Source organism: Grampus griseus (genome assembly GCF_964374135.1).
Source record: "Grampus griseus genome assembly, chromosome: 3".
NCBI classification, from domain to species: Eukaryota; Metazoa; Chordata; class Mammalia; order Artiodactyla; family Delphinidae; genus Grampus; species Grampus griseus.
Window position 1 is genome coordinate 115,023,557 of NC_139019.1, and position 23,535 is coordinate 115,047,091.

General features: G+C 41.4%; 1 protein-coding gene across 1 annotated transcript; it reads right to left on the bottom strand.

Moving 5' to 3' along the window:
• Positions 1-517: 517 nt before the first annotated feature.
• Positions 518-21,429, bottom strand: HSPA9 (heat shock protein family A (Hsp70) member 9). The gene is made up of 17 exons (XM_082650046.1): positions 21,223-21,429; positions 19,883-19,941; positions 19,561-19,648; positions 18,554-18,735; positions 17,459-17,583; positions 16,849-16,922; positions 16,392-16,498; positions 15,749-15,911; positions 14,510-14,602; positions 10,854-11,063; positions 9,521-9,748; positions 8,522-8,626; positions 7,631-7,748; positions 7,109-7,203; positions 6,758-6,850; positions 6,457-6,597; positions 518-6,140 (listed from the first exon to the last, which is right to left on the bottom strand). Exons 1-17 carry the CDS (start codon positions 21,301-21,303, stop codon positions 6,063-6,065), a joined length of 2,040 nt encoding a protein of 679 aa, XP_082506172.1. The 5' UTR covers positions 21,304-21,429; the 3' UTR covers positions 518-6,062.
• Between the last annotated feature and the right edge of the window lie 2,106 nt (positions 21,430-23,535).

The window sequence follows — 23,535 nt, forward strand, 5'->3', positions numbered from 1 at the left end:
GCTGTACAGAAGCTTTTTAGTTTGGTGTACCCCCTCCCCTTGTTTATTTTTGGTGGTGTTTTTGATTTTGGTGTCAAATCCCAAAAATCCAAGACTGATGTCAAGGAGCTTACTGTCTATGTTATCTTATATAAGTTCTATGGTTTCAGGTCTTACGTTCGTGTCTTTAATCCATTTTGAGTTAATTTTTGTTTATGGTGTAAGATAGTGGTCCATTTTCATTCATTTGCATGTGGTTGTCCAGTTTTCCCAACACCATTTATGGAAGATACTGTCCTTTACTAATGTGGTCTTGTCAAAACTAAGCCAGGGGGCTTCCCTGGTGGCGCGGTGGTTGAGAGTCTGCCTGCCGATGCAGGGGACACGGGTCGTGCCCCGGTCCGGGAGGATCCCACGTGCTGCGGAGCGGCTGGGCCCGTGAGCCATGGCCGCTGAGCCTGCGCATCCGGAGCCTGTGCTCCGCAACGGAAGAGGCCACAGCAGTGAGAGGCCCGCGTACCGCAAAAAAAAAAAAAAAAAAACTAAGCCAGAAGGAAAAGCCTACCAAGGCCAAAGTTAGAAGAATTTGAGCCTTAATAAGAATAATTGCAGTGAATTGAAGCACATTAAATAAGTTAAAATCCGTGCGTTCACAAAGACACCCAAGAAATCTCACTGGTCTCACCTTTGATTAATACTACAGATCTAACTCATTCTAAAAACCAGTAAATAAAGAAGCCTTTCCCATATGAACTCTACCTCAGGGTAACTAGTTACTTGTTATGAGGGGAAGTTTCTCACTAGAGAGGTATTTCATATAAAAAAATGAAGAAAAGATAGAAGTAGAATAGTATACCTTTAATGAAATTAGAGATCTAGGGGTAGGTAATGATCATCAGTGGCTGCTAACATCACAAAAGAGCCAACCAGAATTATATACCCTCTGATGAACTAATCTTGTCAAAAAGCTTAACTTGAATCAGATCAAGTGGGGATGGAAGAACATGTTAAATGACATCGTAAGAATGCAATCAGTGAAATGTAGAATGTAGATTACAGGACTATAGAACAAGTGGCACAGTTTCTTCAACAAATAAATTGCAAAGCAGAGGAAAAAGAGGCAAGGAAATCTATAGTTTAAAAAAGACTTAAGGGACATATCAACCAATATAGGGTGTGGCCGTTATTGGCTCCTGACTCTTTAACAGTTGAAAAAGTTATGAGACTTCCCTGGCAGTCCAGTGGTTAAGACTATGCGCTCCCAGTGCAGGGGGCCCGGGTTCAACCCCTAGTCAGGGAACTAAGATCCTGCATGCCACGTGGCGTGGTCAAAAAAAAAAAAAAAAAGTTTTTGAAAATATTGGGAAAATTTGAACATTCAAGTTTTTGCCATTAAGGAGTTGTTAATTTTTTTCGATATGATCATGATATTGTTATATTTTATAGAATAACCTTTTTAGAGGTACAATGTTAGAGTAAAATTATGATTTCTGGAATTTGCTTCAAAATAATCCAAAGGAAGATGGGAGAAAATATTAAAAGCTATAATAAGTTCCTGAATTGAACATTAAAAAATTGAAAAATAGAGTGTAAGAATTTGAGTGAAACAGCCAGTGTGGGCTGAATGGGGAAGGCTTCAGAGAAGAGGGTAGACCAAGGATACCTAAGATATGGAAAGGCATGACTGGGGAGATGGCTAAAGGCAAGGGGGGTACATGGACCAAGGCGTATGGCTTGAATTTAAGTAGTTAGACTAGTAAGGTAGATTGGTTTCCCATTTAGGAAATCTGTGGTTCTTAACCTTTTGGTCACAGATTCCTTCAAGAAATCAGTAAAAGCAATGGACCGTTTCCCCAGAAAAATTAATATTTGCAGTCTTGCATTTTACAATCAGTGGTTTATAGACCCCCTGAAGTCACTCGCGTGGACTCCCCACTTACCAACCATTGCCCTAAATCTCTACGCTCTGGGTTAGGGGCTCCAAGAACCGGTTTAAGAGCTTACGGTTTAGGTGGGACATTTCCTGTTTCCTGTGGCCTCACTCAGCATTGAAAGTTTTAATTATTAAAGGTTGGTTCAGCTGCAGTATTCTCTTTAGTGTGAAGATAGATTTACATTTCCTGACTTACCGCAGCAAAAATGGGATTGATGGTGCATTGTAATTAGGTTTAACAATATGAAATTGGTGATACTCAACCGTTTTTGACCTACTAAAATGGCTGTTTCAATGGTTCTTTCTGTAATTGCTACATTACCTCCTTCACAGGTTGAATAATGTATGTTGCCTTATAGCTCCTTTATCTAGGGCTTTCACTCATTTAATTGTTCTTCTGATACCAGAGGAAGGAAAGGTGGAGACATAGCCCTAACATAGCAGCCTTAGGACTGGAGAATGGAGTCACAGTGGTATCTGAAATAGTGAAGGGTCTTTGCTTTGAAGCAGTTTATTTTCAAAGTTTGAGTTGTCTCTTTACTCCCGATCTTCTCATGTACCATCTGTAAGAACTTGCTTTTCTCTTTACTGCTCCTTCTTGCTATAGAATCCCTAGTATAAACGTTATACTTAAAATTAAGCCACCGCCAGAGATTACTTATTAAAGGTATCTTAAGAATGAAGTGTGGAGCAAAGCGCAGAATTGATATTTTATTCTCCCTGGTAATTGATGCATTGATTAAGACACAAGACTTACATAGTATCCCTACCAATAATGTGTACATGACGCTGAGCACACGGAAATCACCAGGTGAATCTGAACAAAGGCCTCTTCTGTAAAACAAATGGCCTGTACCCTTCAAAACTATCAACATCATGAAAAGACAAAAAGGCAAAGGAACTATTCTTAGGAAAAGGAGATAGAACTAAATGCCATGTGCAATCTTTGATTTGACCTTAGATGAAAAAGTTGAGACAATCAGGGAAATTTTTATATGGACTATATATATGGTGGTAGTATATCAGTGCTAAATTTCCTGATTATAATATTTGCGGGGAGAATGTTAAGAGTGCTGAAAAATTTAGGCTGAAGTGTCATAATGTTCAGAAAATATATATAGAGTGAACACACAAGTGTGAAAGAGTGCAAATGTGGCAAAATGCAAATTGAATCTAGGTGAATGGTGTTTTGTGTGTTCATTATACCGTTCTTTTAATTTTCTAAGAACAGGTTTGAAATAAAAAGTTGAGAAAAAACTCCAGTTGGATAAATTTTTTCAAGAGAGTCAGCAACAGAATTGGACTTTTACACCTATGAAGTATAAAAGAGGGTTGCGCATTTATTCTGGTCATTCGTATTCCCCCTTTGCTGGCCCAGGAATACCTCAGGCCACATTTTTAGTCCTCTAAACATTACTATTAATTTCTCCTTAAATTCTTTTCCTAATTAAGACTTATCTTTTACCAGTTAAGTTCTAATTTCTGGGTTTGGTTTGTTGCCCCTAGAACTCTTGACAGAGTATAATTTATACATAAACTTAAAAATTAAGGCCTTTCTCTCTCAAATGGAGAAACCAAACCACCCAAGAGTTTTGGACGTGGGAGAGACTGATTTGACAGAAGATTTGAGTGCTTAAGTGCCAAGCATTGTTCTAATGTTGGAAAATAGCAGTGAACAGAAGTTTCTGGCTTCTTGAAACTTAAAATGGTGGGTCTTAGTCCGTTCAAGCTGCCATAACAAAATAACACAGGCTGGGTAGGTTATAAACAAAATTTATCTTGCAGTTTTGAAGGCTGGAAAGTCTGAGATTGGGGTGCCAGCATGGTCAGGTGAGGGCCCTCTTCCAGGTTATAAATTTAAATGTGTCCTCATATGGTGGAAGGGGATCAGGGATTTCTAGAGCCCCTTTTAGTGATCTACCACCTCCCAAAGGCCCCACCTCCTAACACCATCACTGTAGGAGTTAGGATTTCAACATAGGGATTTGGGGGACCTAAAAATTCAGACCATAGCAATGGGGGGAAAGATAAATTAGGTGGTAATAACTGCTGTGGAGAAAGAGTAGGGTAAGGATAGGAAATGACAGGGACTTGAAGAAGGCAGCATGTTTTATGACATTTCAAAACCTTATGACTAAATTAGAAAAAAAAAACCCTTATGACTTATGAAAAAAGTGAGGGATGAGTCAGGTAGAAATCTGTGGGAGACTGTCCAAGCAAGGTCAAAGTATAGTAGGAGGGCAGGGGAAAAGAAAGGTATTCAGGGGTCAGATCACATGTGTTGTACTATTGTGTAGCAAGGGTGGAGTTTTAAGTTGGGGAAGACAACTGGAATAATCCCAGGAAGTTTTCCTTTTGGGACCTATCAAGCACTTGCACCACAAAAGGAAGACTGTATCTGAATTTATAAATTTTTGTTCAAGGCTGCTTGTGCTGATTATTAGTTTTATTAGAAGGTAACCGAACTACTACTACATATACTACTCATGGCACAGCTTGAGACAGTATCTGTGGGTACCTGCCCAAGCAGCTCTTCTCCCCACCTCTCTGATAGAACCCATTTTGTTCAGGGTATGCTTGGCTCCTCTCACTGATCTCAAAGATGAAATCTTGAATAATATAAACCAGTAGTTCTGAATTGGGGTACTTTGGAAATGCTTGAGAGGCTTAGTTATCACAATGATTGGTAAACACTAGACGCATTTAGTGAGCAAGGGCCAACCAGAGATGCTAATTATCTTCCCCAGCATGCCACAAAACAATCCTTCATAAAGAATTACTGCACACCCCACAAGGTTCCCACCAAGTGGTCGTGTGGCTGAAAATTTGAGCCTATTATTTCTCATATGAAACCTCAAGAAGCTTTTAAAAGGGTGTTAATAAACAATTTTCCAGAAATATAATTATCACATAAACAATCTCAATTTTTAAGAAATAAACTTAAGAAATAATTATTAAAACTAAAGTGAGTTCTAAGATGCAGTCACCTTCCTGGTTCTGAAGTTGTTAGCATGTGATATTTAGAACTACATTAGAGAAATTAGGACAAGGCAACTCACTGAGGATGAAAAAGCAAAACTATAGAAAGAATCTGGGTTCCTGTTATTGAGCCACTGAAATCACCTTAGGACTTAATACTAGACGTGTTTCATTACTGTAAGCCAATTCTGGTTGGACTTATTTAGAGCAGAAAGCAGCCTGGAAATAGGAGGCCTGATTTTCATGTTGGAGATCTAAAGACTATTTCAACATTCCAAACCTTAGATGGGGCTAGGGAGAGAAAAAAAATAAAAGCCTCCTCTGAACCAGACTTGTCTTTGGTGATAATGCTTATTATACCAGCCTTCCCAAGTTTTCAATTTGTTAGAAATTCAAATGCCAGTGTTAGAAAATCCTGTATCGAGGTCAGGGAGTTGGGAAATGTGATTCATGTCATATTTCTGAAGCTAAATCTCAGGGCCTCACCCCTCACAGACAAGAGATCAAAATGCTTTTCCTATTTATTTTTTAAAAAATCCAGAATGGATCAAAAAGAACAGTCATCAGAGATACAGATGCCACTGACACAGGCCAAAGGGTAGCTAGGAAAGTATGCCTTCAGAAAGTTTGGGAGACTTGTGTTTTAGAAGCTGGACCTCACATAAATAGCTAGCTTAGTTTTCCATTGATTCAGCTTCCCCTGCCCTACCTCCCAACATGGCACAGCTAGCTGGCTTGCCTTGCAAGGCCTCAGTTGAAGAACTCCATATACACACAGGCTGGTACAGCAGTACTTAGGTAACTAGAAGGATCTCATCCCCCTATGGTCTCATTCCAGACCTGTCTTCAGTGTGTGAGATGGCTTCACCCCTTTGAAAATACAGCTACTTCAGCACAAAACAACGTTATAACTTTTCCCCCCATCTTACATGCAGCTGAAAAAGAATGACAGGCTAGGGACAGAATACTGTGAACTTTGTACTGTTGGGAATTATCACTTGTTAAATGATCATTAGCTAATGGTCACTAAATTTACATATTCAGGAAATTATATATAGAGTACTGCAAAAACACAGTAGAAGATTGAAGTTTTGCCCATTTCAGCTCAGGAAATCCCTTCACTCCCAAGCATCATAATATGTTGTCCTTTCGACTCCAAAGTTTACTGCTGTTACTGTTTCTCTTCCTTTTGATCTTCCTTTTGCTCCCCAGTGCCAGAACTTCCAGAGCCTTCCCGCTCAGATGCCATCTGTAAGAAAACATTTGAGAATCACTTGTTTAATGTTAAGGGTGACAGTTTGCTCTCTGATGAACTAAAAACGAAAAAGCCATATCCTGCCTGTTCCACTCTCCCAGTTTTAGTGATTTCTTCCCTTTGACCTCACCCTCCCTCCCTTCCTCCCTCCCACCCACCCAACGTAGTCAAGAAGGCAGGAAGAAGGATATTTCCAATTCCAATACTCCCAGTTCCATAAATGGCTATGTAGGAGCCATCAGTGACAGTAATCAAGAGCAGTTACATCAAGTTAGGAGCAAAATATTCATTGAGTAAAACAGCCTTGTACCTTTTTGTATGCCATTTCGAAGAGCTTCAATGATGCTTGCTGAAGGGAAGATGCTGCCTGCCTTATGTTTTCTCCTGTTTCACTGTCTTTTCGAGCGAGGAGCTCCCTCATTTTGGAAATCTCTTCTTTTAGCTTGTGGCACTTAAAAACAAAACAACACCAGACCCTCACTTTTTCTGGTTCTTATCCCATAACACACAGCAGAAAAATTCCTATCAAGACCCACACAGAAAAAATGACCTTCACTGACATTGGTGACGATGCCTCCCAACTTCTTGAGCTATTTTAAAAGAGGGTTTACCTCATCAGCAGGCAATTGGTCCTTGAATTCTTCCATCTTGGTTTCTGTGTCATGAATGATTCCTTCAGCCATATTAACTGCTTCAACTCGTTCCTACGAGAAATTAAAAATGTAGTATGAATGAAGACTTCCCAATCAACTAGTTGGCTGAATGTCCTCATTAAGAAGACAACATGAAAACTGCTACACACAGTTAACAGAGTATAAACAGTTAAGAGGGAGAAATCACTGTGGTCTGAGATGTCTGTAAGAGGTTTTAGCTGGATGCTGTAACATGAAAATTTTGATATGGGAAGACTGAGAATAAATAAGAAAGGCATTTCACATAGAAGTTATGAGCAAAGTAATCACCTTCTTTCGCCGGTCTTCCTCAGCATACTTCTCTGCATTTTTAACCATATTTTCAATATCATCTTTGCTTAACCCACCGGAAGACTGGATCACAACTATAGTGAAAAGAAGGCACCTCATTATTTCCCAGGAAAACTATATGCTTCTTCCTCTACTGTATTAAGAAAAAGAATCCTCCTCTTCAAAGTAGCTGTCTTGATGTGCATTATGAAGAAGGGGAATATCCTATTGTTCTACAATAAGCAGAGGGAAACCAAGGGTCTAAAATATACAGAGAACAACTAACTGTCCTACCTACCAAAACTTCAGCAATCCAGAGGCTCAGTGCTTGCCTTTTTTGGGGGAATAAACACCATACCTTTTAATGTGACACTGATACCTGAGGAGAAAGAGGGCAAAGAGGACTCATCATCCTCCCCTGAGGCTAAGGGAAAAGATAATGCCCAATCTAGAGGGTCTAGTTCCCAACAGAGAGAAGTCCCTCACCTCACTCTTACAGTCTTAATAAATAAGAGTACTTACTCTGCTGCTCGCGTCCTGTACCCTTATCTTTGGCAGAAACATGTACAATCCCATTGGCATCAATGTCAAATGTAACTTCAATCTGAGGGACTCCACGAGGGGCTGGGGGAATCCCAATCTAGAATAAATAAATACCAGAGTAAGCTCCTCTCACAAAGGGGTCCAGTGCTCTATTTCCAAAACCTATACGGTCTTCTGGGGAAGAAATTACTTGGTTTCTGGGAGGAACAAGTGAAACTTTCACTTAAATGTACAAAAACATGAGTTTGTTGGTGAGGGTGGTAATTTTATTGCTGCTTGAAATAAACAGGACTCATACTAGTGAAGGCTGGCTATAGCAAGTAACCACAGTGGCTTTATGTACCTAAGGATACACAATGCGTGAAGAGTAAACTTTTCCATCATTCATCCCAACAAGCAATAAGCGATGCTGACTAGAAGCCAGTAACAAGGGACTTCCCTGGCGGTCCAGTGGTTAAGACTCTGCACTTCCATTGCAGAGGGCACAGGTTCAATACCTGGTCAGGGAACTAAGATCCCACATGCCACAGAGCATGGCCAAAAAAAAAAAGACGACAATGACAAAGTAGCAGCAGTATCAAATGTCTTTAAAAGTAGTAAAATAGTAATCAGGAATTTCTTCTAATAAGCACTGTTTATGAACATTTCCCTGGCTTTTACAAGCTTCTTTATTTAGTTCCTAAGGCACAAGAAGCAGGGCTTTCAGGTAAAAACTGAAGCCATGGTTATCCAGTTGCAGAATTCATTTGAATACTATGCTAAGATAACAAAGACTACGTCTGTCAGCAGTTTATGGTAACATTAGGGGTTAGAATAGTGTAACTTCACCATAAAAAAATGAACATAACATTCATGATTCCCAATACCTACCAAAGTAAACTGTCCAAGAAGTTTGTTGTCTCCAGCCATCTCTCTTTCACCCTGACACACTTTAATCTCCACTTGAGTCTGTCCATCAGCAGCTGTAGAAAACACCTAGGGAGAAAAAGGAAACTTGCTGGGTTGGCAGCCTGATTTTTTTTTTTCCCAGCCTATTCCCCCTTACAAAGTGCAACAAACCAAAGGAAGAAATTCACCTCCCAACACTGGAAGAATCCTAATGTACACTATGTTCAGAACAAAGGCTTATGTCTTTACAGAGAGCAGGAGTAGGATTAGCACAGCAAAAGGGCATACAATAGCTATTGTTTTCAGCTAAGCAAAGGCATTGTACAAAGATGCAGCATTAGCACAGAAGGCCTCAAGAGAAGGAGCTATAAAAAGCGAGATGTTGAAACATGCTCATCCAAAGAAATGGGTCAGAGAGAGGACATTTATTTTATGCTCATAGTCACAGGAAATCACCACACACTTCAGAATGATGTGTTGGCAATACGTCACTTCAAACATAGCAATAGCCATAGTTCTTTCAGAAAAACACCAAACCTGAGAAAGGAAATAATTCTTAATCTAAGACCAAGCCATTGTCCAAATAACCCTGGCTTGATATCTCAGAACCCCTATCGTTCTCCAGGAAGACAAGCAAACTCCCTTAGTCTCAGCCACGCCATTCTTTTTACTGCCTTTGAGAACAGAAGAGTATAGGAATTCAGTCTCAAATAATGAGGCTCCTTCTGGCAATTATTATCCTGAGAAGGAGAGACTACTGATGACTTCCCTAAAATTATCACCACTGGCTGACAGAAAGAGAACTTTTCTAGGAACAAAAGAGAACAAAGGACAAGATTCTTACCACCCCTCCATATTCAACTAGTATGGACTGCAAAACAAAAAGCAAAGTTTTCTAGGAAAAGCTCACAGAAGTGGCTACAATCACATCCTCACAGAACCTAGTATCTCTGTGACAAAGTAGGGTGGGGTGGCTTTTACCTGGCTCTTCTTGGTTGGAATAGTGGTGTTCCTGTTAATAAGCTTGGTGAAGACACCTCCCAGAGTCTCAATACCCAGAGACAGGGGAGTGACATCCAAGAGTAGCACATCTGTGACATCACCAGCCAACACACCTCCCTGAATGGCAGCTCCAATGGCCACAGCCTCATCAGGATTGACAGCTTTACTTGGGGCTCGGCCAAAGAGATCCTGCACAGTCTGCTGAACCTGAGCACCAAGAAAAAAGAACCTTGTCACTCACTACTCAGGGCAGTTGCCTGAGAAGAGGAGAGTAGCACGTGTGTCCTGAGACCCCACCAGGTCTCAGGACAGGGTGCTTCAGATCCAAGAACGTTTACTCAAATTATTTTGTAGTTGAGTTCTTGTTAATGAGTTAAGTATATTATTTGGTTACACATATACTTTACTCTTGAGTATCTCATTCATAGCCCTTTTAAATTTGGGAACAATTTGCCTAAATTTTTTTATCTGGTTTCAAGCAACACATCAAATTAGAAATACAAGGTACAAGGCAAGGGGACTTAGTTTGTATAGTCCAAGTCCTCTTCTACATATCAACTAAAAATCAGCTTAACAGAAGCAGTAGTAATTCAATACTGGTGCAAGTATGAGGCATGTTTTCCCCTCCTGCTTATTTTACTAATGCTACGAAAAAGTTCTATTTGAGTAACATCTGGGATAATTTGTTAACATAAAAATATCTGCCTGGTTCAAAGCCTCTCCTTTTCACTTCAGATTTATTGTATGCATCATTTTCCTAAGCACAAGTACTCCAAAGGAAAAATTATGAAAATCAAAGCCCAAGATAGTTCTGTTCAAGCTATAAAGCAAGAATTACACCATCAACAGGTTCTGTGCTCAGTTATTAGTTTTCCACACACCTGTCTTTTCAGAATGATGTGTTGATAAAATGCATCATTGCACAAATCTCTGAAGAGATGCCTTTAGAAACCCCAAACACTATACTGCAAAACACATGTCCAAAATTGCCCATAGAGGCTAGTTAATACCAGGATGTTAAGCTGTCTCTGACCGCAAACTTTGTTTCATTCCTAAAAATTCTATAAAACTGAAGTTCAGGATCCTCCTTGCTACTACCCCAAAGACATTCCCCCCTTTCCTAATCCTTTTTTTAAAATACACTTTAAGAACTCTTTAGCAAGGGCACAAATTCATCCGTCTTTCAGGTCAGCGTGGTAGAAAGGCCACATATTCATGTCCCTACACAACATAAGCCATATGTTATGTCCTAATAAATCATTATGTGTTGGCCCTCTCTGCGCTCTATGTCAAGAATTCCATGGGTCCTTACCTTGGGCATCCTAGTCATGCCACCAACCAGAATCACTTCTCCTATGTCACTTTTGCTGACTTCTGCATCTTGCATGGCTTTTTGGCATGGAGCTATGGTCCTTTTGATTAGATCAGTAACAATCCCCTCAAACTGAGCCCGGGTCAGCTTCATATTCAAATGCTTGGGTCCAGAGGCATCCATTGTAAGGTATGGCAAATTGATGTCAGTCTGCAAAGGAAGCAGGGAGACCAGTAGTGAAGTCTCTTTATTACTTCAATTAAAGACTATACCCTAGGAAAGGAAGACTCTGAAAGCCACAGTGAGGGTCAGACACTTTAAATGAATGGCCACCAAAGACAGTGACTCTTTAAGATTCAACCTCTTATCTTCCCAGAAGTAAACACTATAAATCTGTTATTAACAATGGAGAAAGGAATAGAGAAGCAGGAAAAATCCCCATTCAGGTGAAGAACAGTCTGTCCTGCTATTAAAAATATATTAAGGGGCTTCCCTGGTGGCGCAGTGGTTGAGAGTCTGCCTGCCAATGCAGGGGACACGGGTTCGTGCCCCGGTCTGGGAAGATCCCACATGCTGCGGAGCGGCTAGGCCCGTGAGCCATGGCCGCTGGGCCTGCGCATCTGGAGCCTGTGCTCTGCAACGGCAGAGGCCACAGCAGTGAGAGGCCCGCATACCACCAAAAAAAATATATATATATATCTATATATATATATATTAAGAATCACACTACTGTGTTCTTTTACCAAGTTTTAAAAAATTTCCTTGCACATTAAGAAAAATGTGAAAGGTATGCTCTGAACCAAATAATCTGCCACTAAACCGGGGCTTTGCAAGTTTCAGGAAGATGGTTAAGAAAGCTACAACAAAAATGCTAAAGAGAAGTACAAGGACTGACTACTGCTATCACATCCCCAGAGAGTAGCTAACACTGCTACAGTCACACCATGTAACATACAGTATTTAATAAGCCTAAAATCCTGATAAGGCATGGATTAAGAATATTTAGACTAACAAAACTCATTACTAAACATGCAGAAACAGATGTCTCGGGGTGAACCCCCAGGAAAAGAGTTTGTGCATGCTGCCCCTCAAACTTCACAAAGCAAGGCCAACAGGGAATAAAGACTGAAGGGAGCAAATCCTTAACCAGCTTTCTTCAGGTAGAGTACCCTGGACAGATAAGTGCTTTACAGGGAAAATCAACACATCTTTTGTAAATGATACTGGATATAGTTTCAAGAACACCAATAACAATTTTCTCTTTCTTTGCAAAATGTTAACAAACCGCATCAGTAAATAAAATTATCTATAGTAATGCAATCCAACAGAACTTTCTGTGGCAATGGGAATGTTCTCTATCTCTGCTTTTCGATCCAGCAGCCACTAGTCACATGTGGCTGAATACTTGAAATACAGCTAGTGGAACTGAGAAATGGAATTCTTAAAAATTGTATTTAATTTTAAATAGCCACATGTAGTTACTGTATTAGTGCAGTTCTATATGCTATAATGACCAGGTGAAAAACTCCAGGGTTCTCCACCCTCGAAAGCCAGTTCCACCATGAAGTTCTGTCCCTCTTCTCTCTCAATTCCAACCATGTATCTCTCACTACCACACTCTGGTCCAAGTCCTTCCTCTCTCATCACCTGGTGTGCTGCAATAGCCTCCCAACATTTTCCCACACCCACTCAGGCTGCCACAAAGAGCACTCCACCTCAGAGTGCTTTCACCAAATCTGACCATGTTACTGGCCCACCTTAAAAATTTTCAGTTGTCTGTTGTCATTATCTCAGGAAAGATACCAAATCCCCAATCTATAAAGCCTCTAGCCTTATCTTCTATGCTCCTCCTGCCAGTCTAGTCTGTACTTCAGCCACACTGACCCTTACTCAGGTCTTTACCCGAGAACCTCATACTTGCCTGACCCTTTATCTCTTCCTGATTAACTCACCTTACAGAAGCTCTCCTAATTATGTCAAACACCTGTCAGGTTCCTTTATTATAAATCTAACTTTGCCTTTTTAAAAAAACAAAATACATGCATACATTTAGAATACCACTTACTATTTACTACACATTGTCCTAAGCATGTTATATGTATTAATTTACTAATCCTCTCAACTCTAAGGGGGAATGGAACACTAATTATCCTCATTTTATAGAAAACAGAAATGTTAAGTAATTCATTCAAAGTCACACAGCTAATAAGTAATGACATAAGGACTTCATCTCCACCAGTCTGCTTGCAGAGTAACTCTTTTTTTTAAAAATTTATTTATTTTTTTGGCTGCGTTGGGTCTTCTCTGGGTGCAGCGAGCGGGGTCTACTCTTCATTGCGGTGTGCGGGCTTCTCATTGCGGTGGCTTCTCTTGTGGAGCACAGGCTCTAGGTGCATGGGCTTCAGTAGCTGTAGCACGCGGGCTCTAGAGCGCAGACTCAGTAGTTGTGGCGCACGGGCTTAGTTGCTTTGCGGCATGTGGGATCTTCCTGGACCGGGGCTCGAACTCGCGTCCCCTGCATTGGCAGGCAGATTCTTAACCACTGTGCCACCAGGGAAGCCCCAAAGTAACTCTTAACCTCTACATTACTTCTGATGTTTACTAATATAATGTTCTCGGGCTTCCCTGGTGGCACAGTGGTTGACAGTCCACCTGCCGAAGCACGGGACACGGGTTCGTGCCCCGGTCCGGGAAGATCCCACATGCCGTGGAGCAGCTGGGCCCGTGAGCCATGGCCGCTGGGCCTGCGCATCCGGAGCCTGTGCTCTGCAACGGGAGAGGCCACAACAGTGAGAGGCCTGCGTACCGCAAAAAAAAAAAAAAATAGTGTTCTCATTAGTGTCCACCTCCCCAAACCACATTATAAACTCAAGGGTAATAAATGCTTCTATAAATTTAACCTACAGACTTACAATCACACATGCACAAACATTAATGTACAAGGGTGGTCAATACACCTTGCTATAATAGCAAAATGGTGGAAAACAATCCAAATATCTATTAATAGGATAGAGCCACAGTAAAACTAACCAACGTCCCGTTTCATACAGTGACAACCCCTGGGAAGAATTATAAGCTATCCTCTGGTACTGCCACATATTTCAGCCCCAACCATCGTGCTGCAAATTCTGACAGCAGGACAAGGGAATACCATCAACTTCATGGATGACCCTGTACAGCTTTGTCACTCCTTATAGCTGCTATTAAAAAGAAAAAAAAAAAAAAGAAAAAAAAATCCAGATGTGACTGAAGGTCACCCACTTTACCAACACAATGACAGATGCTATAAATACCTCTTCCCTTCCCAGAGTGCTAAAGTTGCTCCAGTTCTGAAAGATGAAGCCTCTCTTTGCCTTAACCACTAAGAACAGAATAACAGTATGTTAGGTCCGTGTCAGGGATATAGCAAGATGGCAGGAGATCTAATTCCAGGTTCTCAGGTGGCAGCAGGAAAGCAAATCATAACCTCTGATTTGGGTGCTTCAGCTCACCCATAAAAAACATAATGCTCCTTTGCTAATGGAAAGGCTTTTTATCACCAACCAGAAAGCTGTTAAAAGAAATCTGACTGACATTATGCCAATTAGAATATGCTATTCGAGTAAACTCAGGCTGAAAAGATCCATCAAGACTGGTGGAATTTGTCCACGTCTCACCTGCACAGATGAAGAGAGTTCACACTTGGCCTTCTCAGCGGCTTCCCGAACCCTTTGAAGCGCCATGTTGTCTTTGGTCAAATCAACCCCTGTCTACAAAGTGAAGACACACAATATATTAATGTTAAGAAAATAAATGCTACTTAAATTGCAGTGGTAAGGTGTAACAAAACAAAATAGAGCCATACCGTTATAAACAAGCAGAAATTACTTATTGCCTTTAAAAATCTATAGGAAAAAAGAAGACCTACTTTGAAGAAGAAATATGTGTCTGGAGTTAGAGAATGAACTGTTCTCAGTTCTTTCCAGCTGTAGAATTCTAGCTCAAAAAAGGAGTTCCCGTAATTCCTTTTCCAAAGTTTGCTTTACACCACTTCCCTTTTATATAAGATCTACTTTAATACCTGTTTTTGCTAACCAAATGAAATCTAAAAAGGATTTTCACTTTTACAAAAAAGGCAAAAAGGACAAATAATGTTCAGCGTTTGCTTTGCAGCGAGCCATTACAGAGGCAGTGTGCACCCCAAGCTCCTTCCCCAGTAACTACACTTATTTGAGCACCAAACCACCACCATAGCTTTGAACTGTCTGTGAGCATACAACCATTTATGTTGTGCATCCGTTAGCAAAATGTGTAGCTTCACGACATTTCAGCTTATCAAAAATTTCGCAGGCTCAATTTTCAGATAGTGAGGGAAACCTACACAGTCATCCCTTGGTATCTGTGAGGAATTGGTTCCAGCAACCCCTGTCAAATGCGGATACCCCAAATCCAAAGATATTCAAAGTCTCTTATATAAAATGCCATAGTACTATTGTACACCAGGTGCTATAGCCTTTTTTTTTTTTTTTTGCGGTACGCGGGCCTCTCACTGTTGTGGCCTCTCACAGGCTCCAGACACGCAGGCTCAGTGGCCACGGCTCACGTGCCCAGCCGCTCCGCGGCATGTGGGATCCTCCCGGACCGGGGCACGAACCCATGTCCCCCGCATCGGCAGGCAGACTCTCAACCACTGTGCCACCAGGGAAGCCTGCTATAGCCTTTTGTTGTTTGTTTCCAATTTGAAGCTACGATAACCAGAATAGTTCAGAGCACCCATGGAACTACAATGCAATTTCAGTGGCCTATTCAACACTCTCTTAAGGGAAAAAAAAATCGTAAAACAAAGCAAATAGCAGTCCGAACAAAGAAATTCTCAGTATTCCAATGTGTACGTATTAACCACACTGGTAACTAACCTCTCTTTTGAACTCCTTCACAATGTGACGCAGCAAGGCCTGGTCAAAGTCTTCACCACCTAAAAAAGTGTCTCCATTGGTGGATTTCACCTCAAATACTCCTTTCTGGATTTCCAGTATGGAAATATCAAAAGTTCCACCACCTAAATCATATACGGCAATGCTAGAAAGGAAAAAGGCCGTCAGGAACAAAACTCATCACAGCGTATGGATTTCAGTAACCAAACCAACATAAATTTGGCTATTTCCCCCCCCAGGTATAATTATGAAAGTTGATGACTGCATAAGTGATGTATGTCTTAACAGGTGGCCCTAATAGCAACATGTAAAACATACATACAGTTAAAATGAAATGTTAAAAAGCAAAAACCACTCTTTTGGATGAATACTTGCCAACAGGCATACCAAGGGGAAAAAATGACCACAGCCAGTACTTTAAAAAGAAAACGTAATCAAGGGACAATCTTGAAATGAATGAAAAACACAGACCATAAAAGCCTTGGGAAAAGGTCAAGGCAGTACATTTCCAGTCTAAGTATAAGGCTCAATCACCATGAAATCAAGATGATGATTTAGGGTAAGTTTCAAGGTTCCATGCACTTAAGTCTCACAAATCTAGGTGGAATTCACTGCACAAACTTACATTTTGTCTTCTGATTTGTCTAGACCATAGGCCAGAGCAGCCGCTGTGGGTTCATTAATTACCCGAAGCACATTTAGTCCAGATATCTGGCCAGCATCCTTAGTGGCCTATAAAAAAAGAAAAAAGCATTTTCCACCGTGTCCCAGGTACCATTAATTTCCTGAATAAAAATGCTAATTGGGGGGCTTCCCTGGTGGCAGCAGTGGTTAAGAATCCTGTTGCCAATGCAGGGGACAAGGGTTCGAGCCCTGGTCCAGGAAGATTCCACATGCCGCAGAGCAACTAAGCCCGTGCTCCACAACAAGAGAAGCCACAGCAATGAGAAGCCCACATACCGCAATTAAGCGTAGCCCCCGGTCGCTGCAAATAGAGGAAGCCCATGTGCAGCAACCAAGACCCAATGCAGCCAAAAATAAATAGATAAAAACAAATTATTAAAAATGATAATTAAACTCACCTGTCTCTGAGAGTCATTGAAATACGCTGGGACGGTGATTACAGCATTTTTTGCTGTATGCCCCAAGTAATTTTCTGGAAAAGCAATCAATGAAAATCATTCATGAGACCCTATCAGATGAAACAGGCTACAATTACTAATGTAGCCTAACAACCTGTGTCACTCTCTTGAGGTCACAAACAGCACCCAATAGTTTTTAACATATGACCTAACATGAAGAGACCTTGTAGGAAAACACTCCAATTTAAAAAACCCAAGATCTCACCTTTAACATGTTAGTGAAGGCTCACCAGCTACAATGACCTAGTTTTAGATTTAAAAGAGCCACTAGTTTCTTAAATGGGAAGTTTTATCTAACAGATACAAAAACTTAATGTGTAGTCTTTTGATTTCCCTTCTGGAAAAAAGAAACAAGCAAGCCACCATTAGGAAAACTTGGAAGAGAAATTCAATTTGTAGGGAAAGAGTAATAAAGTTTTGCCATTCCTAGGTATTCTGTATAAAAGCCACTGCAGACTCATCCAAAGGACACTGAAGTATGGAAGCCAGTGATCTCAGAGGAATCATGCTGTTCTCTAAATTTTCCCAGATATGAACTAAGCTATCTCACCTGCAGTCTCTTTCATCTTCATCAACACAAATGCTCCAATCTGACTTGGGGAATAGAGTTTTCCATGAGCTTCAACCCAGGCATCGCCATTAGAGGCACGGACAATTTTAAAAGGAACATTTTTACTGAAAGACACAAAAATTGTACTGAAGAAACATGCCAGCCCAACCTACCATGAGGTTACCATACACCATGAAAGCCCATCTTCCACCCCAAGAGATCCATGGCCAACAAATGAGAACTTCAGGAATTTGTTTAATGAAAACCTTTAGAAAGCACCCATTAACATGTAAAAACATCTTGATGAATTGAAACATGAACATTCTTCTCACCAAAAATGTATGCAGCTGCTTTGGAAAGCGGTAACATATAGGTATATATGATCTAGCAATTCCATTACTAGATGTCTACCCAAGAGAAATGAAAATACATGTCCACACAAAAACCTATACACAGGGCTTCCCTGGTGGCGCAGTGGTTGAGAGTCCGCCTGCCAATGCAGGGGACACGGGTTCATGCCCCGGTCTGGGAAGATCCCAAATGCCGTGGAGCGGCTGGGCCCGTGAGCTATGGCCGCTGAGCCTGCGCGTCTGGAGCCTGTGCTCCGCAACGGGAGAGGCCACAACAGTGAGAGGCCCGTGTACTGCAAAAAAACAAACAAAAAAACAAAAAAAAAAACCCTATACACAAAGCATTATTCATATTAGCCAAAAAGTGGAAAGAACCCAAATGCCCATTAACAAACAGATAAACAAAATGCAGTATGTATGCATACAATGGGATATTATTAAAAAGGAATGAAATACCGATACACGCCACAACAAGGATGAACCTTGAAAACATTTGATCAGTATCAAGATGGCGCCTATGCCATTATCTACCTTATGTGTTTAACGCCAATTTATGTGGTCCAGAAATGACTAGCCAGATGTTCATGTATCATGTCACACATAGCAAAGACCTAATCTGTGAAGGCAAAATTGAATTTTTTGAAGGATACCCTTTTGGCAGGAGCAGGGCCTGTCCCAAGAGATCCTGCTGGTAAGATTCATCTATTTAGCCTTTGCATATAAATACATTTTTGCTATTACTCACATGTCTTTTTGAACTTCTGGGTCATCATATCGCCGGCCAATGAGACGCTTGGTAGCATAGAACGTGTTGTTTGGGTTGGTGACAGCCTGTCGCTTGGCCGGCATGCCAACAAGTCGCTCACCATCTGCTGTAAAGGCTACAACTGAAGGGGTGGTTCTGGCACCTTCAACATTCTCTAGCACCTAAAACTCCCAAGATAGGACAGAGAATGAGGTTCCAGTCACCACTACTGTCTTTGTACCAATCATTTAAGACACAAAACAAATATTAAAGAACAGTACTAATGGGCATACTTTTCTGCTCTGTGAATGCTGATATAGTAAGCAACTACTATTGCAGATTCAAACAACCTACAACTAAGAACATCCAAGAAACAGGAATAAATATAAATCACATCTTTCATACTCAATGTTTGGACAACGTAATCTTTCCTTCCATACGGAGAGTTAAATCTACTTCTGATTTTTTGGTGATGCCTACAAGTTTCAGGCATTAAAAAAAACTGCCAACAAGGAATTCAAAAATCCAGGTGCTCCAAATATTCTTGAAGAGAACCAGGTGGGAATAAAGATTTCACAAACAAAGGAGCAACAGCCTCTACTTCCTCCAGAAGGAAGTAAAAAACATGCCTTACTTAGGATGCAGCCTATGCATTATTTGGAGCTCCACTTGCTTCTAGACTGTTCCTGCACCTTTAGCCTTTGTTTAACTGACTTACAAAAAAGCAGAACGTTAATTACAGAAGTAATCAACAGCACAAGTCATCCCAATGGGTCCTAATGGTAACTTAGTAGTCTTACATCTATACTAGGACACACTTAAATCCTGGGAAGTCAAATCCATTCATTTATTACCAGCATACAATTAAGCACAAAGATTCACTTCACAAGAGTCCTAAGAGTTTAAAAGCAGCTTTGAAAATGTCCCTTATCTAAGCCAAAGGACGCAGAATTCTGAATTGTGTACTGGTTACCACTACATGATCCAGAGCTTCCAATCATGCTCACCTTTGCTTGTTTACCTTCCATAACTGCCACACAGGAGTTGGTAGTACCCAAATCAATACCGACAACTGCTCCCTTGATTGCTTCTGATCTGTAAGACATTTAAAACAATGCTATGATTAATTATCTTAACAGTGGTCTCCAAAATGGTTGTAGAAAAACATAAGAAAACAATATTTGTTACTGTGGCAAAATGCATACTCTATAAATAAAGTTAGCTGTGTCTTTTTTTCTGAGTGAAGTAATTAATCACAAATTTAGAGACCATTGCTCTGGGGCTTAACATTTGTTATCTTAACGCTAAAGGAAATGAAATTATACTTACGCATAGTCCCGCCTTGAAACAATTCTAAAAGCTTCATGACTAAAGCCATTCCAGCCATCCTTAAAAACAAACAAAAAAAGGATCAGCCATGAACTACACATGAAAACTTGCGCTTGTTTTAATTATTCTTCTGAAGAATACATCAAAGGTTGAGACTTTCATTCTGTTCACTGAGTGGTTACCATGTATAAAATATACTGAAATAAAATATTTCATATCTAAGAGACATTATGGTACTGAAACAAACAAGCCTAATAAAGTACAAATTTTCCCAATGAAATCAGAGAAATAAATTGATATAAAATTATATTGAATTACATTACCAAAGGGTCTCTCAACCTTGGCACTATTGATTTTGAACAAAATCTTTGTTGGGAGCTGGGCCGTTCTATGCACTGCAGAATGTTTAGCATCAACTTGGGCCTTTACAACTAGAACCTAGTAGTAGCATGGCTACCCAGGTTGTGACAACCAAAATTATTTCCAGACTGTGCCAAATATCCCGTGGAGAAGCAAAAATACATTAAAATACTACTCAATTTCATCATCAGGAGCAGTGTCTACCTAAGACCCACATATGTTACGTGTTGCAGGTACAGATTTAACTTAATCAGAGACATTTCCCCTGACCTTGACAAGCTGCTGCTTTAAGGGAACTAGAATTGGTAATTTTGTGAAGTCAGTTTACGAGGGAAAAAAAAAAAATGTCAGGAGTGGCTTCCCATCAGTGTCAAAGACCTTTATTACAATCTCATCTCAGGCTACTTCCAAGTCTTCTTTTACCCAACCTGAGAGCAAAGAAACACAATTCCTGTTTCCCCAAAAGGTATGTTTTTAGTCTTACACGATAATGAACAACTATTCCATGGCCTTTTCCTGATTTGCTCATTTTTTCTGAAATAACGGAGAACAAAATTCTGGGGCGCTAACTAGTCAAATGTTTGTAAGCAAGAAAATCAGAGCTTGATTTTTAATTTACTGCTCAGATGCTCTTCCTTCCTTCGTTGTATCATAGCAACGGGGTCCTCGCACACTCTGCATTTCACGGCGAACAATCGTCCTTCTACTCAAGACCAAAACTGTAATCGTCTCAAAAGGACTAATCAAGACCACTGCCCGCTACTCGATGAGATAAAACTCTAGGCTCCCAAGGAGTGTGACTCAGCAGGGCCTGAAACAGGAACGCAAAACCCTGAATGAGGCCTTGAACCGGCAGCAATGAATACTGAACGTCCATTATTTTCCGTCTCTCCCCGAGGATTCTGACCCCGAAGGCCGCGGCCTGCCGCACTGAGTCCCAAGGCCGTGAGCCCCTCGGGGAAGGCCCAGCAGTCCCTTACCTGGTGGCGGGCGGCTGGGGGGCCCCGGGAGGCTGCGGCGCCGACAAGACGAGCTACTGCGGCTCGGCTGGCGCTTATCATGGCTGCTAAATGGTGGAAATACGAGACAGCAAACACGCGCTCCGGCCACCGAGAATTGCGCGGCGCGGCGATGCTAGCGCTTCTGGAAACCTCCAACTACGTGAGGTGGGGGGCGGGGTTTGATCGCTGCGGCCTGGAAGCCCGCTCTTCCGCTGAGGCGCCGCCCGCGCCGCCTGATAAGATAATACCTGAACGCTGCTTCCGGAGTCAGGGCCTATGGCTAATACGCTTCGGGGCATGATGGCAGGTTAAAGCGTGTCCTCCCGTGCCAGCTGCGGCAGGTCTGGGCTCCGTGACAGACCAGGAGGCTAAAAGCGGTATAAGGCAGAACCGTGGACAACCCCGGTCCTCGGAGGCAGAAAAGACTCAAGGTCACACGGGATAAATTGCGAACAGTCTCCTTGCGTCAGTTGCCTGAGAGGAGGGGCCTGTTGCGCCTGCGCAACTGTGATCCTACTGAGGGCCTGGAGCGCATGTGCGCAGGGAGTGGCGGAGACCGGGGAGGAGTCTAACTAGAGCTGTCATAGGACGCTCCAGCTCACGTGAGTTTGGTCCCAGCGTTGCCCTGGGAGAGCCCCGGGCGGATACACGCTCTACGCGAGTTGACGTTTCCTCCTCGAGGAGGGCGCCATTTTGTACTGCGTCTTTGTTCAGTGTGCACCTGGGGTTCAAAATCTTGGTAGTTCAGCCTCGTCATTTCTTCGTCTTCTGACCGCTTGTTGCTATTGCAGTAACTTGAAATAAACCTACATATGCAGACTTTCGACAAATTCTTTCAGAGTTTTACCACAGAGACCTTGGGTTTTGAACTACTAAAGCAGCCCTTCATTCAGACAGAGCATTGGGTTGCCTTAGGCTAATTATCTTGCAGACCATCCCGAGAAAAAATACCTGAGCTCAGGATCTTACCTGCCCAGGTTTGCTCTGAAGCAGAGCAGGACCCTGTGGGCCCACTTGGGCACAAAAGCCTTTCTATGTCCCCCATTTATTGTTTGTAGGAAATAGGCTTCATTCAGCCTCTTTGATTGTCCCTTAGTTCCAAAAGCCAGATTCAAGCAGTTGCTAATCTGGGAAGGGAAACAAGGGAGGCGCAGTCAGGAAGCAATAGTGCAGCCCTGGCTCAGGGTCCTGGTTTGCAGTCAAGGACTATACATAATAATATCTGTGAGTTCTGTGGAAACTATCCCCTGCCCAAATGGAGGATGGTAACTTCAGGCTGAGGGCAAGATTCCTGGAGTGCTGCCCTGTTACCTCACCACCAACCAGTCAGAAGAAAGTCACACGCCCTGCACCTCTCACCCCCAAATTTTGCATATAAAATCTTCCCCCAAAACCATCAGGGAGTTAGGGGATTTTTTTAGAGCATAAGCCACCCATTCTCCCTGTTTGGCCCTGCAATAAACCTTTCTCTGCTCGAAACTCTGATGTTTTGGTTTGTTTGGCCTCACTGTAAGTCAGGCACATGAACTTGTGTTCAGTAACAGCTCCTCAGGCCCATCTCAAAACCTTGTTGCTTGGGACAGATGGCGTGGGTTCTGTAACAAGATGCCACTGACCTCTCTGCTGTGACCACTTTCAGATTTGTAAGAAAAAGAATTAATTCATCGATTTAACAAATATGTCTTGGAATGCCTTGATTTTAGAAATGAAGTAATTTGTCCTTAAAGTCTCAAAGTCCAATTTCAAAAGAGAAAGATGCTCCACTGTTAAGTGACCACCACTGTGTGAGGAATTATGAAGGAAATTTGGGGGGAAGTTTAGGAGGGAAAGAAGATAGCTGAGTTCACATTGTGAGGGGGGAGGGAAGTGGGAGTAAGAAAATAAAAAGTCAAACATAATATTGCTTATAGATTATACAGATCCTAAAAAAAAAAGTACCCTCACCCTTTTATTTGTTAGTTGTCATTATATTATCTTTATTTGTCTACTTCATACTTTAATTTCTCTTGTTTTCTTAATTCCCTCAGAGGTGGACTTTCCTGAGGTCATCCAAGTTACAGTCTAATGGCCCCTATTTTAAAGAGATTTGTATGCTAAAACAATATACTGATGCTAAAGAACATGGAGGGGGGAGGGATAAATTGAGAGATTGGGATTGAGATATACACACTACTATATATAAAATAGATAACTAATAAGGACCTACTGTATAGCACAGGGAACTCTACTCAATACTCTGTAATGACCTATATGGGAAAAGAACTAAAAAAGAGTGGATATATGTATAACTGA